This window comes from Dufourea novaeangliae, unplaced genomic scaffold (assembly GCF_001272555.1).
Source record: "Dufourea novaeangliae isolate 0120121106 unplaced genomic scaffold, ASM127255v1 scaffold12, whole genome shotgun sequence".
Taxonomy (NCBI): domain Eukaryota; kingdom Metazoa; phylum Arthropoda; class Insecta; order Hymenoptera; family Halictidae; genus Dufourea; species Dufourea novaeangliae.
Genome location: NW_015373886.1, coordinates 2144298 through 2167184, shown reverse-complemented (window position 1 = coordinate 2167184; position 22887 = coordinate 2144298). Strand labels below are relative to the sequence as shown.

At 39.4% G+C, this 22887-nt stretch overlaps 1 protein-coding gene across 1 annotated transcript in view; it reads right to left on the bottom strand.

The window, feature by feature from the left end:
- The window catches only part of LOC107194254 (synaptic vesicle glycoprotein 2C-like), a 98385-nt gene extending 75983 nt beyond the window's left edge, over positions 1–22402 (bottom strand). The window contains 1 exon segment of the mRNA XM_015583849.1: positions 22291–22402. Coding sequence (XP_015439335.1) covers positions 22291–22402 — 112 coding nt within the window.
- Positions 22403–22887: the final 485 nt, after the last annotated feature.

The window sequence follows — 22887 nt, the reverse complement described above, 5'->3', positions numbered from 1 at the left end:
TTAGTTTGAAAAGTAATTCTCGAGTGTTTCAGGACATTTATTAGGAACTTATCTTCATCTGTTGTGTTTGAGATAGGGAAATAAACGGGTGGCCATTGTGAGGCTATTTTTGAAAAAGGAATTAAACGCATGTCATCATTCACGGTAACTGAGTATAATCATTGCGTATACATGCATTCGGCCAAGCCCTGCGTCTAGATATCTCTTTACACTTTCCTGGCTAACCAACGCATATTGTTAGCAGGCAACGATAAAAAAAAGTACGAACAAAAAAAAGTTACGTGTAACATCAAAGAAGCCTTTAATTCATTTTTTTTTTAAAAGAATCCACGCGGATGAACTCGGAAAATGCAGGCGGTTTGAAACTTTGTATACAATAGGTAATTACGCGACTAGCTTGTGTTTGCAGCCTTATATAATTCTGTATAAGCGACGTTATTGCTGCTTCCGGTACATAGACTGGTTACATTATCAACGTTTACCTTTAATGTAACGTCAATTTACTATGTTCAATGAAACATTATTGTCTGTAACATCATATTTGTAAATGTTTTTAGTGATAGGACCATATCCATTATGTAGTCATGAATATGAATTGTTTTAAACAGCGCATGTTAAACACTGGGTCATCACGGACCCATAACTTTTTCGAGAATAACGCTAGTAACTGGTATGTCACGATCAATGAACTAGAGAAATATTTGTTTGTGATTATAAAATTTGTAATCATCACACTTTTTGGCCCTTATGAAACAATATCATTTATTGAAACATTTGCAGTTGCAAATAGATCTGACAAAACAATAATAAATTATTGACACTGTTATGGAAATATATCTATCAAAATATATAAAATCACAGTATGGGTCACAGTTGACCCAGCCGGTGTTATGATCTGAACCTCGAAGGTTAATATTTACAGTGGGTGATTACATTATTAGAGCCACAGTACAAAAAATATGTTTTTCTGTGTGTGTACGTGTAAAAACCAAATCGCAATATCAAGGTTTTTACAATTGGATAATTTTGAATTAACAATTGTTCGTTCGACAAACACAAAATACATAAAAAATACAGTAAAAATCGTGAAATTGTAAATGGCACTAATAATATTATTTCATTCCTTGTCATCCTAACCGGTTAGGGTCATTCACCTGGAATCAGATCCAGCAATTGGTCCATGCGACATTGGAAAAGATATACATATATATGTAAATACAACTGTTCCATAAATATCAAATCGTTCGAACTTTATCGATCGTATAACGTCTACACGAACGAATCTGTGAGCACCATAAAAAGGTCAAGGTTCTCATAAAACGTTCAGACACGTTCCTTTAAGACAAATTTACATACAATCATTCTTTATGATTCTTAATACATTACGCACCAATGACACTTTAATAATTAGACTCCTCAAATTCAACGATCAACAACTAAGTACTTCCTAATAAACTGTTCAATCGCTGTATCAGATTACTATCGTGAAGCAACACATCAACTCAAATAACATACCATTACGATTTCCACTTTAATCCATATTTATAGGTAAATTAACAAGCTTCTACTTGATAACAACGCAAATAAAAAAGGCCTATTAATCGTTTCTCGGTCAGAAAGGTGTTAACACACTACTTCAGGCTCTGGACACGTGTGCTATTATTCCATTATACCTCCAAGGTTTCAAAACAGCTAACCCAATGCACTCGGTTCTTTATTACCAACAACCTATTCATTACATTCTCCATATTTATCGATACGTGCACCGTATCGATTCAAATAATCGCGTGCTCGAACCAAGGTCCAAGGTGCAGGTCCCTGTTGTCCAGTCGCGTACATTTATCCAGTCAAAAAACTGTAACGTTACGCAACAACCGTTATCTCTGTTTCCGGGGTAGGACATCCAGGGGTGGTTGCCAGAGAAAATACCTGAACTTGGCGTGTTTCACATGTTCCGCGCGGGTGTTGGCGCGTACACATTCATTCAGCTACGGATGCGTACACGCACTCTGCCTCGCTCTACGCCTCCCACCCCATCACCCTCACCTCCCCCTTCCCCCCCTGATTTTGCACCATCCTGAAGAGCGCGTAGGCGGCGGTGGTGGCGGCAGCGACGGCGGCGGACACATCAATAATTACCCATGGCAGCGAGGGGATGGCAAGACGCGAAGGGGGATGTCAGGGGTGGATGAGGTCCCTCTTACGTCCGCCCGCCCCCCTGTCGTCCCACTCTTATCCAGACGACCCTGCCAACCCCCCTGCCTTCGTCCTCCTCTTCCTCCTTCTCCACGTCCTATCCAAACCTCTGCCCACTTCCACCTTTGCTTCCTTCTACCCGCAGGGGGTGGCGGTGGTCACCCATCCAGCGAACCCTCCCTCCACGCACGCACCACGCGTCCCCGACGTCCGGTTCCTCTGTCGACGACTTGTCGCGAGATTTTCCTTACCTGACTTGCAGCTGTTTTTTCGGGGACGGTCAGCCGCGTGAGGATTTATTTCACCCCGATCGGTTATTATTGATTCACCCTCGGCTGGATGGTCAAACGAAAACCGCTTGGCTGATTGTGTTAAGGGAGCATTCCCGTTTTTGATGCGTCCGCGACGTTCCTCGGTGATATTTGGGTTTTGAATTATTGGACGTATCGATAAGCAATCCACCATTTTTTTTTTTTTTTTAAGTTGCGCGATAGTATGGTTTATCTTGAGAATAACTTTTCGACCCCTTATCGAGTAAAAATGGGGAGAGCGTTGCAAAACTACTAGGAATACAAATGAAGTGGTATAGAGCCTCGAGTTTTATGAAGACTTGTATCAAATTCGTCGAGTAATAGAGCAGGGGTGAGCAAGTTCTTCGATAATAGGAGACACATATAATACTTTTCATACATTTTTAAATGTTCAAGAGCCACAGAAATGAAATATTATAATATAGTTACACACTATATTACTGTAGATTGTTAACATAAAAGTTTAGGAAAAGTAGCAATGAAACCCATTATTGTCTCGGGAGCCGCACAGAGTAGCTTTGGGAGCCGCAGTTTGCCTACCGTTGTAAAAGAGAATCACTTATTGGTGTAATTAGTGAAAACTTAATGGAAGTTCAGAATTCGAAATTTCTCGTGCATGTTTTTCGTGTCTTGAAAAATTAATAGAAAATGATGTTGTGAAGTATATTGGGTACCTTCTGTAGCATTTGGGAGTATGTTCCCATAGTTTCCGTAATTTATAATAAAATAATTATATTGGTACATTTAATCTACCCAAGTAGACTAAAAAAGTCAGAGCTTGTATAAGAATGAAATTTAAGAAAGTGGTGTTACTCTAAAAATAAATTTTGCTTTCATGATGACTGTTACAAACTTTAAAGACTTGCGGTTTCAGTATGTGTAAAATGTAAAGTATATTGGCTAGATTGTTGTTGAGGTAATGTATATGACAGCGTAGAAGATACGGTTTCGGGAAATGTGGATTTATAGTCTCCATTACCCGCGTTTCTATACCGGCACCGCTCTCTTCAGATTTCACTAACGTCGTTACTCCATCGAATTATAACGTAAAATTGTAGGAATACAATTCGGAAATGATAAGTTTTAGGAAATTGTGACTAAAATGCATCGACGGTTTTCTTAGATCAGTTACCTCTTTATGGTAGGTAAGAATATACTTCTAAGTTCTAAAATGAGGTTTGATAGTTTCGACTTCTGATCGATGAATTACAATGGAAAAAGAATCTTGACTGGTTTTTGTTACTACTCTGTATTGCAATTTTCAGTTGGCACGAATTATTACTACTGTACGCGACAGTCCGTTTAAGCAAAGAAGTGCTTTTATTTCGCTGCAACAATCACTGGAATAATCGTATTTCCTCGAGAACAGTTAATGACATTAATTGTTTCCAAGACGTTGTTTTATACTTTGGAACAAGTTCCACTGGTTCTGATTTTATCGAAAATCTTCGTATTCCCCTTCGTGATATTTTTATTTCGTGCTTAGCCACTCACGACGACTTCTTACATGTGCAACGAGCATGCATGACGAACGGCTCTCGATTCTATTTCACGAGCTCTTCATCCGTGTTCACATGGCAGGTGATATTTTCTACGGTGATGTATTATCATGAGAACGCTTACACTGTTTAAATAATACAGCAGACGAAACAGTGCGTGTTTACTTGTTGGAAGAGCATGGAAATGTTATCATCGTACAGTCTCCATCTTTACACCTTAATTACGACAAACGGATTGATTATTATTAACTGAATCGTTCATTTTCCAAAATGACGAACCCCACAAAAATATAAAAATATATAATATTCAGCAGCAAGCAAATGCTTTGGCACTAAAATTTGAAAAAATTCAAGAAGTGGAGTTAGTTACTTTAGCTTGAGAACACCTTAATAGTAAGATAAAAAATTCTTTGGTGCAAATAGAACAGTAATATTGATGGACAATAGGAAGTTTAAATAGAACTGAGTTACAAATGAATGTGTAAATATAATTATATATATTATCAAAATAATTATACTTTTCACACATTACATGACACGTAAAACTATGCTAAAATAAATGGTACAACAATTGTATTTACAATTAGACATGATTCTTCATTTTAAGAGTCATCAAACCATATCTAAATAATTAACCATTCTGTAATCATTTATATTGAAAGGATATTCAACAGCTAGTTCTAAACTTGAGATTGATTTAGAAATTCGAATTGTTATACTGTAGAAGTTATTGTACATATTTATATGAGTATACATCGCTATTATAAATTACGTAGTTCAAGTTAAAGACCATGATCACTTAGCCTCGAGATCTCAGTACACGATATCGCAAAATATACGAGCATCGAACGAATACGAACGTTACACTTCAGGGATTCTATTCCAGGTGTTATGAAGAAGTTAGTAACTCGTGAGAAGTTTTCAATTTCACGCAGACAGAACATTTGTTTATATTCTTCCTCCCCATCGACTTTTATACTCGGTTTTATACCGGTCTAAATCTCAGTCCATCCCATGTTCACCGCGTTATCCTCATCCCTCCGTTCTTGTTAGGGTGTGGAAGGGGGTAGGAAGGGGGTTGTCTGCACAGGTAGTAGTCCAGTCTCGAGGGTTTCGCGCACGCACCATGGATACGCGCTCCGCCAAGCAAGCTCTCTCGACTTTGTTCACACAGCACGTTGTCCGTAAACGGAATTTTCTTGGAGCTTTCCGCGAAGCTCTGTGAACGGACAACACACACTGCCGCCGGCGGAGCGGCCGAGGAATAAAACGCCGCCACGTTTTTCGCTTTTTATCGTTCGTCCACTATGGCCGCTCGAGCGTGTTCAGAATTTCAGTCCCCGAACATAAGTCCGAGACGGTGTCAGGAATCGAGGATAGAATAAGTCGGCGTTTTTATTTGAGTTGTTACTACGATACCTTCTGCATCTTACATTTTTCATATTACTCGATATCCAATTTTTTATAATATGAACAACATGTCTTTGTTAGACACCACTTACGTTGTCATTCAAGTGTAAGAGAATATGTTCCACAATTAACATCTCGTATTGTAATTTTCTAAAAATATTTTTTGAATATTCATCTGAAATTATTCATTACTTCGCGTGCAGTAGACTCTTTTTTAATCGGTTCCTATGGGACCGTTAATCGGAAAATATAAAGTAACAGACGAAAAAGGTAACACTTTTTCGATTTGTTTCACTTTTTATAATTTTTTAACGTCAACCTGAAACTTTAATATACGTTTACTAAATAGATTGCGGATGTTTACGAATTTATAGTACATTTTAGCTTAAAAAGTGTAATAAAATAAAGGTCTTAATAAATTGCAATGCTATTTATATGTTATTATTAACGTAGTAAAGTTTCCAGTACAGAATTCAAAATTCTGCTCCATTTGAATTTTCAGATATTGATGTCGGAAATCGTAAATATTTTGATAGGGACTTAAAAGTTGTATAAAATCTAGTACATTAAGGTTTTAAGTTGATGTTAAGAAATAATAAAAAACAAGATCAGAAAGGTAGTAACTTTTTTGTCCGCTACTATATGTGAAATATCATTTATGAAGTTAATATAAATAACAAATAAAACTAATAATTATTTAAACAATGTTTAATATGTTAAAAGATATATTTAGGGTTACACGCGGTATATGTGTATAGCAAATTTTGTATGCATATCAGAATTAAATCCCAAGAACGTATCAATTCTTTTCCCGCTACGTCCCCCAATAAAAATACGGCCTATTAAAGTGGAGAACACTTAAAGCAGTCCCAAATAGAAGAGAATCCGCTGCAATGAAATACATACAAAGAAATAGTTTAGAAAGCAGAGTCAAAAGTGTCGATATAGAATGGTAACTTCCGTTCTTAGCTTTCACATAAACAATTCAAGCTACTGTTCTAAAAGTACAGGTTCGTAGGCTTAAAATACTCCCTTAAAAAATTCAAGATCCACTAAGTACCACAATATCGAACTTATTTTACAGATAAATAATTATTCTTAAAAGTATTCCTCACCCCCCCCCGGAGAATCTCTCGCGTCCAGATTGATCACCGTCCGTATCGTCGAAAGCTGTGCCGGGGATTCGCTGAAGAGAGCTGATATAATCACAATAATTAATCCAGAGTGTCCGGCCTTTGTCGGGGCCGTTGCAAGAGGTCGAATTCTGTTGACAAACTCAACTCATCCTCCGCGGCCGTTCCAACCCCTTCCGGCTGTCGTTCCATCAACCCCTCCTTGGGGACACCGTGCACGCACGTCGCCGAATATCCGTCTGGCTGGCCAACTTTACTACCAAGAGCCGGGGGGATAGCGACGGTTTGAAGAGGGACTGGATAACGGAGGAGGGGGGTGAGGTTCGGTTGGATGGAGGTAGGAGGGACAAACCCCCGAACTAGAGTTCGTTCACACCGGCCTCGTCAGACAACGGGCTGGGGGGACGATAATATTCGGGATCGAGCGTAAAACTTTGCCCCGGGAAAAGAGATAATTGGCCCCTCAGAAATTCTCCTGCTCGTCGTCGCCGTCGTCGTCGTCGTCGTTGTCTTCGATGTCATGGTTGTCGTCGTGGTCTTCGACGTCAGCGTCGTCGTTTGTCGTCGTGCACGGTTTTTACGTTCGTCGTGGCTGAACAACTTGCGGCTTGGACAAGGATCGAACAGAAGGATCTCTCAGGACGTCGATGGATGGCACCGGTTACGTCTAGACCGAGAATCGTGAATAATTCTCCTGTCGGGGTCTCTTTATCTGTTTATTAATATTCCGTTGTTGCGAGGCGGGGATGCGACTGGGTTAGTGGGTCATGTGGGATGCTTGAGTCTTTTGGAAACTGTAAGGTGCAATGATTCTTTAGTGATATTAATTTTTATTTGTAATGTAAACGTATCTTGAATATTCCACTTAGGTTTGGACCGTTTGCAGTGTGCTGAAATTCCGCTTTAGAATATAAAATTGCGTTTCGTTCTATCTTATACCCTAGTGGCTGAAAGTATGACATTTATTATTGCAGAGAGATATAATGGCATTAATGAACCAACATGGAACATAAAGTGTTCATGTGTCTGTTGATTCTGCAAGTTCCATTAAATTATTCCAGAATAATGTTACTTATATTCTTTGATTAATCATGAAACTTGATTTCATATCTTTGGCCGGTAGTATATTTAATGTTATTTAAAGTGTACGGTTAACTTCTGTTATTTGATACATTAGTCACTTTTATGATGCTAATATCGTTATCCCTTTTCATCGGTCTTTATACTTAGAGACTCGCAAGGGCATATTTCCCTGAGTGCTTAGACCTTCGCGGAATTCTTTCGCCTGATATCGTCGGATCTTTTATTGGCGCATAAGGCGGCGTTATCAGATTTTACACGAGCCGCATGCAAATCCCTTTCACACTGTATTTTTAAAAGCGACCCGCGCGAAATAATGGTTTCGGCGTTAATGCTTTGATGTTCATCAACGGGAGGCCCGCACTTTAATAAATCACCAGTATGCAACTGCCGATTTTCTACCGCTCGCGCATATTTAACTGATTCATTTAGGAACACGGAAGTGATGTGAGCAACCATATTAAAAACTTGGGAGCAATTATGCGGTTATAATTAGGGCGGGAAGATAACCGAGCACCTTTACGAAAGAAGGCTAATCATAATCATAATCGAAGTAATGGTAAATCCACTCTTGGTGCAGCGATTTTTAGGTAAATTTGTTTTTTCAGCACAAGACTTCCAACGATAATAGTAAAATATTAGATAGCATTACCTAACTATTTTTATATAAACTAGGGAGGTACGCATTCTTCGATTATGAAAATAAAAAGATATCACTTCTTCTTATCTAATAGTTTTCCTAATTAAACCTTGCTCTTCGTTTCTTTCGTTAACTTCTAAGCTGACTGTTTGAAAATGAAATATCATATAAGAATTATTATCAAGGTACTTTGAGTTTTGAATCCTCCTATTCTTCCAAGATCCACATATTCACACCTAACATCTTGAACGTCTAATGATCTAAGACAACAGTCTCATAGAAACTTAAATAGCACGTCACACCTATCCCCACGACAGATAGAAAAAAGGTTCCTTTTATTTAAAAAAAGATTCGAAGCAACATCGACGTCTAATGATTATTAATGATTAGTGCCCGATCGATGGATCCACCCTAAGTTCAGCCTCCTTCGAAGCAAGAATTTGTTCATTCACGTGTGTGCTGGGGGCTTCCGTCGAGAGGACGTTAATGCCTCGACAAGTGAAGCGTGAGAAGGAAGAACCGAAGAAGAGAAAGAGATGGAAGGAGGGGGGCCCAGGGGTGGATTGCTGGTTGGTTTGGAACACGGAACGCGGGAGGATGGAAGTTGAAGGGATGGCGACGGGTCGTTGCCCGAAAACGCGGCTCTGTTATTGTCCCCCTACTCCCTTTTCCGTTGCCCCTAACTCCAACTTCGATACACGCACACACGTACACACGCACACCCGCAACAGGGATCACCAACACACCGAGCAGCGCACACACTGGAACGAATTTATGCACGCACGCGAGACGGCGTGCACACGGTCACACGCGAATAGACGTACGTTTCGTCTGATATTGTGACACGCACACGCAATCTGCGCGGCCCGTTGTCGACCGTCGTTTCGACGTACCATTCGGTTGACAACGTGTACGAAATACTTGGTAAGGTATTCCGCTGCGTTGCCATGTTTGGCCGGTCTGTGCGTAATCTTTGCACTGGTTTGATGTAGATACACTAATCGGATAAGATGAGTCTTGTGGTTCTTGTCCCTTTATCTACATTCTTGGTGATCATTTCTTTTTTGTGAATCATATTGTGTTAGGAACATGTGATATAGTCAAATGTATCTGACTATATTAATCTACTATATGTATACAGGGTGTTTCGTTTAACTGGAAACGGTGGAATATCTCACGAAGGATTAAAGTTATCAAAAAAATGTTAAGAAAAAAGTTGTTTGGTACAAAGGGGGACATTACGTGGTATAAATAATTTTTCTATAAGTGTAGTAGTGGGGGAGATATCAAAGTCAAGTTAATTTTTTTATATAGAACCCTGTATTTTGTTTATTCATATTATGATAGCGTTTGTTGAGACTAATACAACGAACTGCCACATGATATCATTCCGAGTTGTAAAATATCATAAATTAAATACAAAATAGTCAGATCAACACGGATCGTGTGTCGTCGGTTAGCTGAATTCAACGTGACTGTGCCATCTACTCGTACCAGACCGATTGTTCCGTTTTTAATAAAATATTCCTGGTATGGAAACAACACCAATATTGTAGCATATATGAGGAGTTAAGCATAAATAATGGATTTTAAATTTCACTTACCACTATCTAACTTGTAGTATCAAGAATTAATTAATAATTTTTTTCGTCATTTATCCTTCAGCATGCCCACCATCGTTACAAATACACGTTTCTATTCTGTTTAAAAATTCTCTTTCGACACTTTTCAACATCTTGTCCGTAATTCTTTCGCATGCGACTATAATCCTGTTTCGTAAATCATCTTAAAATCTTACTAATTTATCACTTCTTACTACAGGGAATGATATCATGTGGCAGTTCATTGTATTCGTCTCAACAAACACTATCATAATATAAATAATAAAATACAGTGTTCCATTTAAAAAAATTAATTTGACTTTGATATCTCTCCTACTACTACACTTACAGAAAAATTATTTATACCACGTAATGTCCCCCTTTGCACCAAACAATTTTTGTACGAACATTTTTTTGATACCTTTAATCCTTCGTGAGATATTCCACCGTTTCCAGTTAAATGAAACACCCTGTATGTATACAGGATGTCCCAAAATAGCTTTGACTCCCGGAAATGAGGGGTTCTTGGGGTGATTTGAAACAACTTTTTCTTTAGCAAAAATGTTATCCGAGGCTTTGTTAACGAGATATTAACAAAAAACCCCGACCAATGAGAGCGTAAGTCTGTAGCATACATATTGCTAACTGACACCATGTCTATTACAATATTAATATTAAATTCATGAATACAATGTTGTCTGTAATTTATAGGATACTATAATTTATAACTTTGTTTGTCATCATCATTCATTGGGACTTAATGACAATTTTACTTACTAAGATTTTAATATAATGTTCCCAAAAAACTGAAGACTTTGGAATTGATTGGAAACGATTGGAATTGATTTAAATCATATGAGTACTTGGAATGACTCAAAAACATTCCATTTCAGTTACTATGTCTAAAAGTACTTTTCATGAAATGTGAAATGTGAAAAAAGAATGGAATGATCGCCAAAATAGTAATTTATAAATAAGGCGAATTTTATACAGTGAAAATAGATATCTGTGCAATTAAAGAAATAAAAATTATGTTTTAGACTTTTTTAATTAATACACTTTTAGAAACATAAAGGATGCGTTTTATGTTCTGACAGGCTCGCGGAAAATGCTATTGATTGTTATGTACATACAAGCAGTTCAATTTCCGTCGCAGTACCGAAGGGTCCAGAAAACGTTGCAGGGAATTCTACGAATTAAAGGACGGCAACAAGATTGAATGTACACGATGTCGTTCATGTTTCAGACAGGAGTAGAATTCATTTGCTTCCGTTGCATGTAATATTAATTTGTCTGGTGGTCGCGTCCCACAGGATTTACAAATCTTGCAACATTTAAACAGGAAAGTTTACATCTTAATTAAGAAGAGAAGATTTTCGTCAGATATTGTTTTAGTACGTTATAAGATGTAACAATGCAACTAATAAAATTTCATAGCAAGTCATACCAACTGTACAGTGACTGGTATTTGTTTAAATAACATATTTTCATTGAGGAATAGTACAATTAAAAAACTTCTGAACTTTTTAAATTTAGCACTCGTTAATAATAATTTATAGTTTCCTTGTGGATTACAGAAGGCGAGGATACATTTGCGGTACAACCTGTTGAGGGAAGATTGTACATGAAAAAACAAATACTATGAAAACTCGATAATATAAAATCTCGAAAACGTCCCGAGAACTTGAAAATAGGATCACAACTCAAACTTACACAGAAAAGTAAAAAAGCCAGCTGAATCCTCAAACTTCTGCTGAAAATTAGAAAATGAGATCAGAACCCGAGAGTACACTGAAGTCTTTAAAATCCGTGAAAACCATGATAATTGAACAATTTGTTCAAAGAACAAAGAGATAATTGAAAACTCGAATATCATCTGAAATCTTGTCAATGTGATGAAAATTCGCAACTGAGAAGAGAACTTGTAAATTATCAGTAAACTCAAAAATTGGATGAAACCTGGAAAACGGGTTGAGAATTCAGAAAAGAAAGGGCGAGAGGATATGATTGAATCAGACAGAGTCGTTTCACGGTATAAAATGTTGAATAAAATGACGGATGGGATGGGGGCAGCAGTGATAAGGTAGTCAAGATGCAACGAGCCGCGAAGGAGAACGAAGGGCGAACTGGATGTCCGCGCGTTCGTTAGGGGATGGGTAGGACACGTGGATTTGTCGACGGGAGAAAACCACTGACATCGGGGTTACGTCGACGTCGCCGTGCCGGGCGCGATGCATTCGGTAATGCAGCACTTTGCATTGTTGGCGGGTAGCAAGCGGCAACGTTTACTACCGTCGACGTGTCAATCCGTCCCCGGGTTTTACGAGCGCTGCGTAAATTCCACGGCCTTGCTACGGGGCGTCGTAGACGCGGGTCCAACATTGCCGAGCCCGTGCATCGTCAACGACGACAAATGCATTAGACTTTATGGCGGCTGGCTCGTTAACTCTCTTCGTCCTCATTCGAGGCGGCTGCACCTATACCAGCCTGGAAATGTCCAGACTTTGGCTAGACGTCCGCACCTGGATCCAATCGTGCACATCCCCCTCTTCGTTGGAGATCCTCACCCCACTCCCTTTCCCCCTAACTCCGGCTGGCTTTTCGGACTGCCAGCAAACTGGAGGCTGAAGCGGATGAATCCGTTGCGAAAACAATTTTCCTAACTGGACGCTGTTTTGCGGCCGTTGTCTATGTCGGGATACTAATTCCGCTGTTACTCGAGTAAGCAGACAGTTGCCCTACACTAGCTTTCCCCTGGATGGAAAAAAGTGGCTTTTGCCCCACCCTACAAGAAAAAAATTAGATTTTGCCACCCTCCGATCTTCCTAGAGTTATACAATTTTGGTGTAATATTTAATATTGCAGTATAATTTGAAACACGACCAAGAGCCTCTGTTAATAAAATGCATACATTTTCAACGATTTATGACTTTAAAAACAAAATAAAGCGTGTCTGGCTATGTACAGCCTTTTTCAATGTGACAGTCGATGTGTTAATATTTTTGCCCCTCTCCCTGACTGATAACCTGGCTGCGCCAGTCGAGGTTCTGAGTATCTTTGACCAATTTCTTGGAACCAAATGTCTATGGTATTCTTACAGTACGATTTAGTGCGAGTTGATTGAAACGGATACTGAACGGGGTGCGATGTGGCATTTTGGTTGTTAGGTGGTGAAGAAGCAGGATGTTATATGAACTTTGTAGCTTCATATATAGTATACTTTCGTTTTTTTATATGGGAATACTAATTATAATTGTGTTGTATTAATATACATCGAAGTATGCACGTAACTCCCGTATAAAGCGGTGGTTAAATTCTTAAAAATTCCTACGTTATACGAATTCGTGTTGTACGAAACTAAAAAGTAGTATGTACATATGTATACAGGGCATAACAAAAATGTTGGAGACCCAGGGAATGAGAGACTCGTGAGGTGATATGAAACAAGTTTCTCCTTAGCAAAAATGTTATCCGAGGCGTCGTTAACGAGATATCAACGAAAAACCCCGACCAATCAGATCGCGAGTCTGCCGGTCGAGTTCCCGCGGTAACGTTGGCTACGCGCTGCGATTGGTAGGTAACGTTACCAAGGGAATTCGCCTGGCAGACTCGCGCTCTGATTGGTCGGTCCAGAAAACTTAATCTTGAGAATTAGTTATGTACTCAGATGCCTAAGGTTCGGATAATAGAGGATCATCGCCCAGATACCACATGACACCTTGAAGACGGCTTAAAGGCGCCTTAGACCTAAAATAGCCGTAAAATAGGCATCTTTAAGACGTCATGTGCTATCTGGGCGGTAGTCTTAAATAATTCGCCACAAGAAGACTCAGTTGACGAGGATACACGAGGGGTTATTCGAGGAGCATGATCATGTTTAAATCGGTAGCTTGTTTCTCCGTCCGCAAAAAGCACCGTGGCGCTTCGGTCGCTCGGTAAGGCGAACGAAAAAAGGAGTCGGAGGAGGTTCCGTCGCGTCCGGAAATTGTTCGACTCTCTCAAAGTAACGGAAGCGCGGCGAAAAACTCGTCGAAGAGGAGGGGTGGGGACGGCAAACATAGAGAACACCCTGTGATTAGGCGGCAAGAAAAATGCAGCCGACATTAATAGACCCTCTTTAAGGAGCCTCGGGATACCCGTCGCGTCTCTGTTTTTCCCCCGTCTCCCTAGCCCCCTGACAAATGGCGAGCCATCCCGTCACGGTTTCCTCTCTGATCGATCGATTATTGTCCCGACTTTCGTCGACTTTCTAACAGTGCATCGAAAAATCGTTGTCGTTGACTTATAACCCGTACTTCGACCGGGACACGGAAAACGTTGAGAAATGATCGCTCGTGGTTGAATTATTGCACCGTATCAAGTTCCTGCGGATATTTAATTTCGTGACTACTTCTTTTCGTTTTTAATTCCTAATGTAACCTCGATGGATGTCCTACGTGTGTTTCGAAATACGCAGAATCCGCTGTAAAATTTATTTGAATGATTAAACACGTTTTATAAATGTAACTAACAGGTAACTTCTGGCTCGTTTTTTGGAATTTAAATATCACACCTTCTGAACTTGTGTATTTGGGTGGGCTTATGTATACATACTGTGTAACTACTTTCAGCGAAATTGACACCAGAAGACTTTCATTTTTGAGTTTTCTTAATTTTTATATTTTCTATATTTTCATATTTCGTGTCTAAATTGTTATTGCACTGAATAAGACTGAGAAGAATTAGAAAGTTGTACAAAATAAGTAAACGCTGTTTTCTTATATTTTATAGGCATACACATTTTTTTCCAATTATAATATATTAAATGTTACACGAAATATTGTGTATAAATATGAGCGTAAAATATTTTTGATACAAATTAACAATTTATAATAAAAATTGCACAAGACGTTTATGGAGATAGTTCCAATCACTATGAAAATTTGCAAAAAATTTCGGTCTAGTAACATCACTTTTAGGTCTGCAGAGCTTAAAAGGGACCATACAAATAAAATAAGTTAGAATTTTGAAAAGCATCGAATCTGCATTACGTAATTACGAAATTTACGTTATAAGGTTTAATGGACGCTGCAAATAGGATAGCATTCCAAAGAGGTTTAAGATTTTTTCTGCCTTCCGAAATAAATATTTTGCGGCTTTCGTCCTTTTTTTACGACGAACCCCTTGTTTTTGACATTTCAACGTAGGGACAGGAAGGGTATCTTTGGGATCGGATATCATTACATCTCCACTGTGAAGTACTTAACCTTTAAATTCGACGTTGAAGGTGGTCAATTATACCGTGTATACCGTCGGAAGTAACCGCTGGGAGGCAAACGAGCGATATTCAGGGTTAAGGTTATCCTCGTCTGCTGCCAGTTACGATTTCTGAGCGGTACGTGGGGTTGCCGACCTCAGACTTCCAGTATGCTTTTCTCGAAGTTCACCGAGTTGGGTCAGCTGTTTACAATCTCGAGGCATCTCCTCTCCGGCATGCAGATTATAGTCAATTAAAGACTTACTGCCCTACCATGAGCCGTGATATCGAGCCCGAAGATCGAGTACCGTGCCTTTTTTTACGATGGCTGTACAGATCGTGAATGATTGCTCAGGGCGTGGATCGATATATTGGGCGGGTCATAAATTAACCGATATACGATTACAATATCCCTGTTGCTCTGAGAGGTGGCATGATTTATAATAAAGATACAACGATCCTTATAGATTGAAACGCAACATATTATATTTTTTGTTGTATGAATATCTATCGCCCAACTAATTATAGGTCACTTTTCACCTGTTTTTAAATTCTGAGTATAGTGACCATAAGTATTGTGTAACATCCGCAAAATGTATGAACTGCAATTTCAATGTAGTTAAAACGTATGTAAATAAAACAAATAATGAATTTTCATATTTTTCAAACGCAGTATCTATTTCCGTTGCTTACGTTTCCAATCCTTGTGCAATACTTCAGAAACTAGTTTTATTGTATAATGAAAATTTCAGTATGGGTAAATATGTAACATCCGTCCCCTTGCGTCAGTATTGATTTGAACATTAATCTACTTGATAAGTGCACGCAGTATAAAGAGTCCATGTTTATACAGTCGTATAATTAATCTTCGGTAGGCAATGCGAATCGTCTAGGCTTTCTTACGAATTTTTATTTTTATTGAAAAAAGTTTTATACAATTACTGTAATGGACGATTGTATAATGTAGTAGACGTTGATAAGTATCCTACGACTTTTTCAGATGTTTTTACAGCCATAAGCGACCCAGTTTACCTGCGTAATGTAAATAATTTGCCTACGGAGGGTTAATAATCATCTATAAAAAACAGTTAATAAGACATTATAAAACATCGCTTCTTTTTATTTTTAATAGCTAACGACCATTAATCTATTAACTAAGAAGAACAATACAACAAGAAAATAATTGTCAAATAGTTAACATCAGATTTTATTAACCCATTTGCATCATTAGCGCATGTATACACTTTGAGGATAATGACTAGGCAAATCGAGCGCACACCTTAGGTACGTTTTACCAAAAAATCGTTTAAGTAATGAATGTTGATCAATTAAGTTTTGTAAATTTTGGGATATGTTTGAACTTGGATTAAATAAAAAAAAAAATCGGTGTAAGGGCGTACTCGCATGTTCCTGTATTATACAAATAAGTTAAGCGAGCATCAAATCCATGAAGGTTACTTTACGTGCAAAGTAAAGACATGTTATTCACCACTAGGACCCAAATGATGTCAACACTGTTTCACGACATCCCAGAGATATTTATCATCTGCGTCCAGTGGCTATTCATATCCAGCACTAAATCGAATTACCGATTCCTATCAATAGCGACTTACCAGTGCAGAAACAGATGACGTTACACCCTTGTCACAATGACATCGAGATATTACAGATCAGTATCGCGTACCGGTATATTCGTCTCGATTAAAAGTATCTTCTCGGGGCACAAATTACAGTCAATTAAAGACCCGCGGTAACTACGACAACGTGATATCGAGCTCGTCGGACGGGGATCGTACCTTTCCTCTCTCCCTCTGACTCTCCACACTCCACGGATGGACACACGAATACGGACGACTGCGTAGCGAGCACATATTTGCACGAAGTAACCCACGTCCGTGTATTTCTTGCAACCACGTACGTAGCTGTACTTACGTACAGCGTGAGAGATAAGATAGCCTGTAGGTACCTACGCTCGTAGGGGGTGGAAGGGGCCATATAATTGCAGAGGGCAAATGGAGAGAGAGAGAAGTACAGTACGCGTGTACGTATAGGGACGCGTGTGTGCACCCCGACGGTGCTACGTAGCCATCCCGTGTACGTGTGTACGTGTGTGTTTGCGAGGGCGAAAGAAAGATGCGCGGAGATGTTCTCGCCAGGTCAGCACGGGGTCACGCTTGGAATCCAGAGCAAACTATCCCCCCTCCTTCGTTTTCCCTCCCATCCCTCCCAACCCCTACCCGTGCCTCTTTCCTCTCTAAGTTCCTCTTGCTTGACCGCTCGCTTGCTTACCTACCTACCCACCTACCTGCTCGCCCTCTTCGTCCTTTTCTTCATCGTCTTCTTCTTCTTCCTCCTTCTTCTCCTCCTCCTCCTACTACCACTACTACTCTACGTCCTAGTCGTGATCTTCTTTTTCTTCGATGCCAAGTAAGAAGCCTATATACCATCAGTTCTTCGTATAACCCTTCACCTTCCCTCCTCTGTTCGTCCTTTTCTATCGAGGAAAGGGGATCCGGAGCGACCGTGTCCATCTCCTTCTGCCGATACCGTGAAACTGCCACGTGAAATTCGCGTCTTCCGCGTCATTGCGAAACCGATCCTCCCCGGGACGACGAGGAGGGCACCGTGCTCTGGACGTAAATCGATCTCTCTCCGGCGTGGGGAGAAGCTGACGATGGTTCCACGGTTGTCGCAGGTAAATAGCCCGGTATGGATTCCGCGATTACCCGGTTGGATTTGATACGGTCGATTTGTTTTCGGAAGTCTTCGTTGTTGGCACGAGTGGCCGTGAGAAACGTTGCCACGGAGTGTCCGTCGTGATGTATTATGTTGGTTGGGTCGATCACTGTTTGCGCTTAATTGTTTCTGAATCTGTAAAGCTTATGTATAAATTTTTCGAATAATCATTATACGATTGTTGATGTAGTGGAACCTTCAGATTCGGTTTTATTGATGTGTTTAATAATTAATCTGGTAATCTTGTGTAAAAGTGAGTTAATCACTAACTGGTGAGGTGTAAATCTTATTACCTGTTATTTATTACTAAAATTTTATAGTACACAAATATCATTATTAGACTGCGGATTTTATGCATTTATAGCCTACATGGCTCTGTGAAATACAATAAAAAACAAAACTTTAATAGGATCCAACGAGTTTTTTATTTTATTCTGAACCCAATAAGATACTTAAGAGGGAAAATAAATTTCTACGATTGCTCCTGTCTTTATAAATTACTTTAGAAACTATTATTTTGCATAAAAATCCGGAGTCTAATCACTACTTATTACACAACTAGTTGTTTAGAATTCTCATGCAAGAAAACATTGAAATAAAAATGCGTCTCTTTAAGTAACTATTGAATAAAAATAAAATATTCTACAAATATTCATGGGATTGCTCAGACCCCAACGCGTCAGTTAAGGGTTAGTGGATGCGTGCATATGTAAGATCCTGTTGAAGACTTTTTTGCAGATGTGCATTACATCTATACCATTTATTAATACTCTCCTGAATATTCATTATTTACTGCATAAATTCTTAATTTCTCTTTTTTTAAATATATTTTCTAATGCTACTTCTGTATCTAAAAGTAGCTCCAATCAATTAAAAACATGATTACTGCTGCTATCTACTCTATCCTTATTTTTAATATACTGTGTTATCTATTTTTTGAATCAATAAACAAAAAAAAGGAACTTTTTCATATTTGAAATCATTCTGCATTTCTTTCACTGCAATAATGACGACGAAAAGAACTCTCCAATGATTCAATTTTCAATAAGCTTTTTCCTTACACGTTGGATTCTTGAACTTTTCTCAAGTATAATAATATCACGTGTAAGAAGGTAATAGCCGACAATAGAAGAGAACGTTCGTGATTGATGATTGCTCATCGCGATTACGTCGGAACCCAAGAATCTAATTACTAAATACCAGTCATAAAGGATTAATTACCGTGCGCGCTACACATCGTCCTGGTCTTTTCAAGAATTTCGGCGCAATAAAGAATCTCCTTCGCGTGGTCGCTTCTATTCGTGAGAATGTCGCGACGGCAGAAGAGCTAACAAGCACCATGGGAAAAGGCGAAAGTCCATCTAGGAACGTGCGTTGCAGTTAGGTTTCGCGCGCATACGTAATCAGAAATTTGCGTGTAGAATCTCGGCTTTCGTACCGTTCCGACGTGGGGAGGGCTGCACGGGACGCGCTTAAAAGGTGCCACACGGCGAGGCACATTTACCTGCTGTCACTTATAAGGCAAATCGTTTCGTCGCGGCACGAGCATACCTTTAACGGCGAACGCGGATTTCTTCGTCGTCCACGGTGCCTCGACGCGACTAACTATTCCTCTCCGGGCCACGTCGATACGACGATAATCAGCAAGATAATTCAAACGGATCGCGAGGCAATTCTACTACGTGGAATTTAGCTCCTTAATGTCACTCGAGTTTCGTGACTCCTTGCCAAAAAGAGTGTATCGATATTTCTTACGGAGATGTTACCAAGTACGTTCCGCGTATTTTTAGTGGGAATACGGGATTTCGCTGCGAAACTAATTCTCCTCGTGCTCATGGTTTCTCTTCAATGGTCGGGATTGAATGTAAGATTCAACAGGTTACTGAATCATAAATGCAATTCACTGTACAGTAGAAGGAACAAACGAGAATACTCTGTGTAACAATGTCTCGAATGGCTGTTTAAACTTTTCTCTCGATACGTCGTGAATTTTTTATGTATTATGGACACGTTATTGTTTATTAGGTATTTAATGACAAGAATTTTTACTGTATCAATCATTTTTCCAAGGAAATCCATCAGATAAGATTGTTAAGAAATCAAGGTCTAACAGTTAAATATTACATTTCTTTCGTCTTTATCATTAGAATGTAAGTTTTAAACAAACTATACTTTTAAATATGTAACAGACAGCAACACAAGAATAAGAATAGTGTTTAATAATAATTTAATGAAAAGAGCTGTCAATTGTGTCCTAGCCACATGGTATGGTGTAGATGACGATGTGGTTACGAAAAAATTGAGAGTGTGTGATTTTTGGAGTAGGATTATATATTATCTATTCTCTATCGACATTACTAACCCCTTGTTACAGAGAACAATAGCTGGAAAATGATAGCATCAAGTTTATACGAAATTACCACAAGTGGAACTAGTCCGTAATAGTCAGACACGAGGGTTATCAGGCACGTATCATCAACACATCAAAATAGTTTTCAAATGATATTTTCAAATTATATTAGTTCATTCAACGTTTTCTATTTATTTTTACACGTTACAAGTGACTCTCTATGTTACAGAATGCAAAATTTCGTTTCTGTAACATGTTTAGTGTACGTATCATAATTATAACTAGACAATAAATGTTTACGAATTTATAGCGTCCCCAGACATGTAACACGTGGGCGAATAAAATATAACCAAAAATTTTGGGCCAGAGTTCACGACTGATGGAGCAGTAACTCATTATTCTGTCACAATACAATGACCTTTTTCAGGTATACATATACCCTAAAACGTTGTTCCATGATTACTCTCACAGAACGTGACTTTCGAGTAAATGTTCATTACAACTTTTTGCGTGGTTTAAGTAAGGAAAAATGTTTTCCAGAAATGTCTGTTCTACAACAACACTGCGTCGAATTGCTTCTTGAACACTTATCAGTACGGAAGCTCCACACACTGTACTCCATATCCTCAACGGGGATCACCGATAGGAACGTATCAAGTGGTCGAAAAAAATGCTGAAAATGTTTAAATCTGGAATTGCTAAGGAGGTCAGTAATAAATAAATACTAGGATGTCACGTCTTGTGAGAATCGTCATGGCATAACGTTTCAACTATGATTTCTCACAGTAAACTGTTGCGTTAGCTACAGGGCTTAGGGTAGTTACCTGGAAATGGTCAGGTTATTCAATGGTAGGTATAAAGGAAATTGTTCTGGCCTTCTTATCAGGTCCGTACGACAAAAAATATCGAACAACCTGCATAATAAAATTTACGGAATCAGTGTATAGACAAATCATTTTCAATCAGTTTTTTATTACACTACTTTTATCAAGACCTTATAAAATAATATTTTTCCCTTTCTTTAATTACCATACCAGGTCTCATCCTTTGTCCGGTAGTGTATGTATTGTTATTAAATATATTAAAACACCTATTAGAGAAAAGAAAATTCTGTCCAATTTGGTTTTTCATACATCAGTGCCCAAAATCATAAACTCGCATAAACATCCACCCCCTAATTCCAACTAACTCGATTCATTCAGAGATTACACACACAGCAAACACTTCTCCACAACCAATTGCCCATTGACAATCAATCCAGCAACAAAACAATCACCAAAAGAACCATTCAATCCATCAGAACCGTTTCCCCGTTCAACTTTACCTATCATCCGCTTCAAAAGACACTGGCACAGTCCATTTTCGATTGCACAAATAAGGTTCACGCATGTCCGTTAGAAATCTGCTCAACGGTCGTTTACCATGGCGCCCTCTACCTGAGTCGCGTTCCCTCCCCCTTCGATAAACTTCCTCGTTAATTTCCGCTTTCATCTCAAAGAATCTTCTAAACTGCGGTGCCAGTCGAAAAATGCAATATCTGTCGACAGTGGGGCCGTTAATTATCTCGTCGGCCGTGTCGTCGATGGCGGACCGAGCCTCTGTCCGCGTATGAAGTATTTCCATTTCCATGATTGGACCGACGAGGAATTGGCGGCCGGTGTGTATCGCCACGACAGATGGAGATCCGTGATTCCTCGCGCGCCACAGAGGAACTTCGCTGAGGAAGAGAGGGGGCTCGTGGTTGGCTGACGGGCGGAACGGAGACAGAGGTATTGGGGAAAAAAGGGGGGATGAGGATGGCGGGAAGGGTGGGAGGGAGTAGCAGTCTCCGGATGGGAGGTCGCCGCGTGTTAGGGACGCGCCGCGTGTCAATTAAGTGGCTCTGACCGGTGAGATACGGGAACTCCTTTCCATACGGATATGCATACGCTCGCTCCGAATCCGCTTCGGTTATCCTTTACATACACACACGGATCCCGCTCGCAACAATGTGGCACGCCGCGCCGATAATTCTTACCGCTTTGCCCCGTATGCCGCCCACGAATCGCCGGCACGGACCATTTCGAACTGCATCACAGCGAGCGGATTGATGCCTCACGTTCGGGACCTCGGGGTATCTCGTGTCCCTTAATTGAATCTTGTTGTTCCCGGAGCTGGTGATCGACCGTGGTCTTGCGTGCATTAAACATCGCCCTGACCAGCCGGGTCATTTTTGACCCACGATTCTGGTCCAGTGATGAGAATGTTACTGGATGATATTTAGTAACTTGGTAAATATTTATAATAAAGGAGCCACCTCTGATTTCGATGATTATGAGCAGTACGGTGTCAAGGTCATCAGCCTGAGTAGTGTTGTGAAGGTTTTAGTGGGGAGTCAAGGAATTATTAAAAGTACTATTTTAATGGGAAAGGTAAATAGAAGCATATCACACTAAATACAAATTCTTTTTCTTTTCAAGTAAAAACAGTCTTAGGTACACTATTTCAAGTAGAAACTCGTCTATTGCTTTGGGGGAGTTTATTGTTAAAAGAAGTTACTTTTTCTTTTGAACTGTCTTTAACCAACTCCGATCAGTATAATGTTTCAGTTGGTTAGACCCAGATTGAGAGAAAAATCATCAGAGTTGGTTGGAGGCAGTTCAAGAAATAAAAAATGATCCAGAGTTCGTTAGAGCTGTTCAAGAAAAAGGTATTA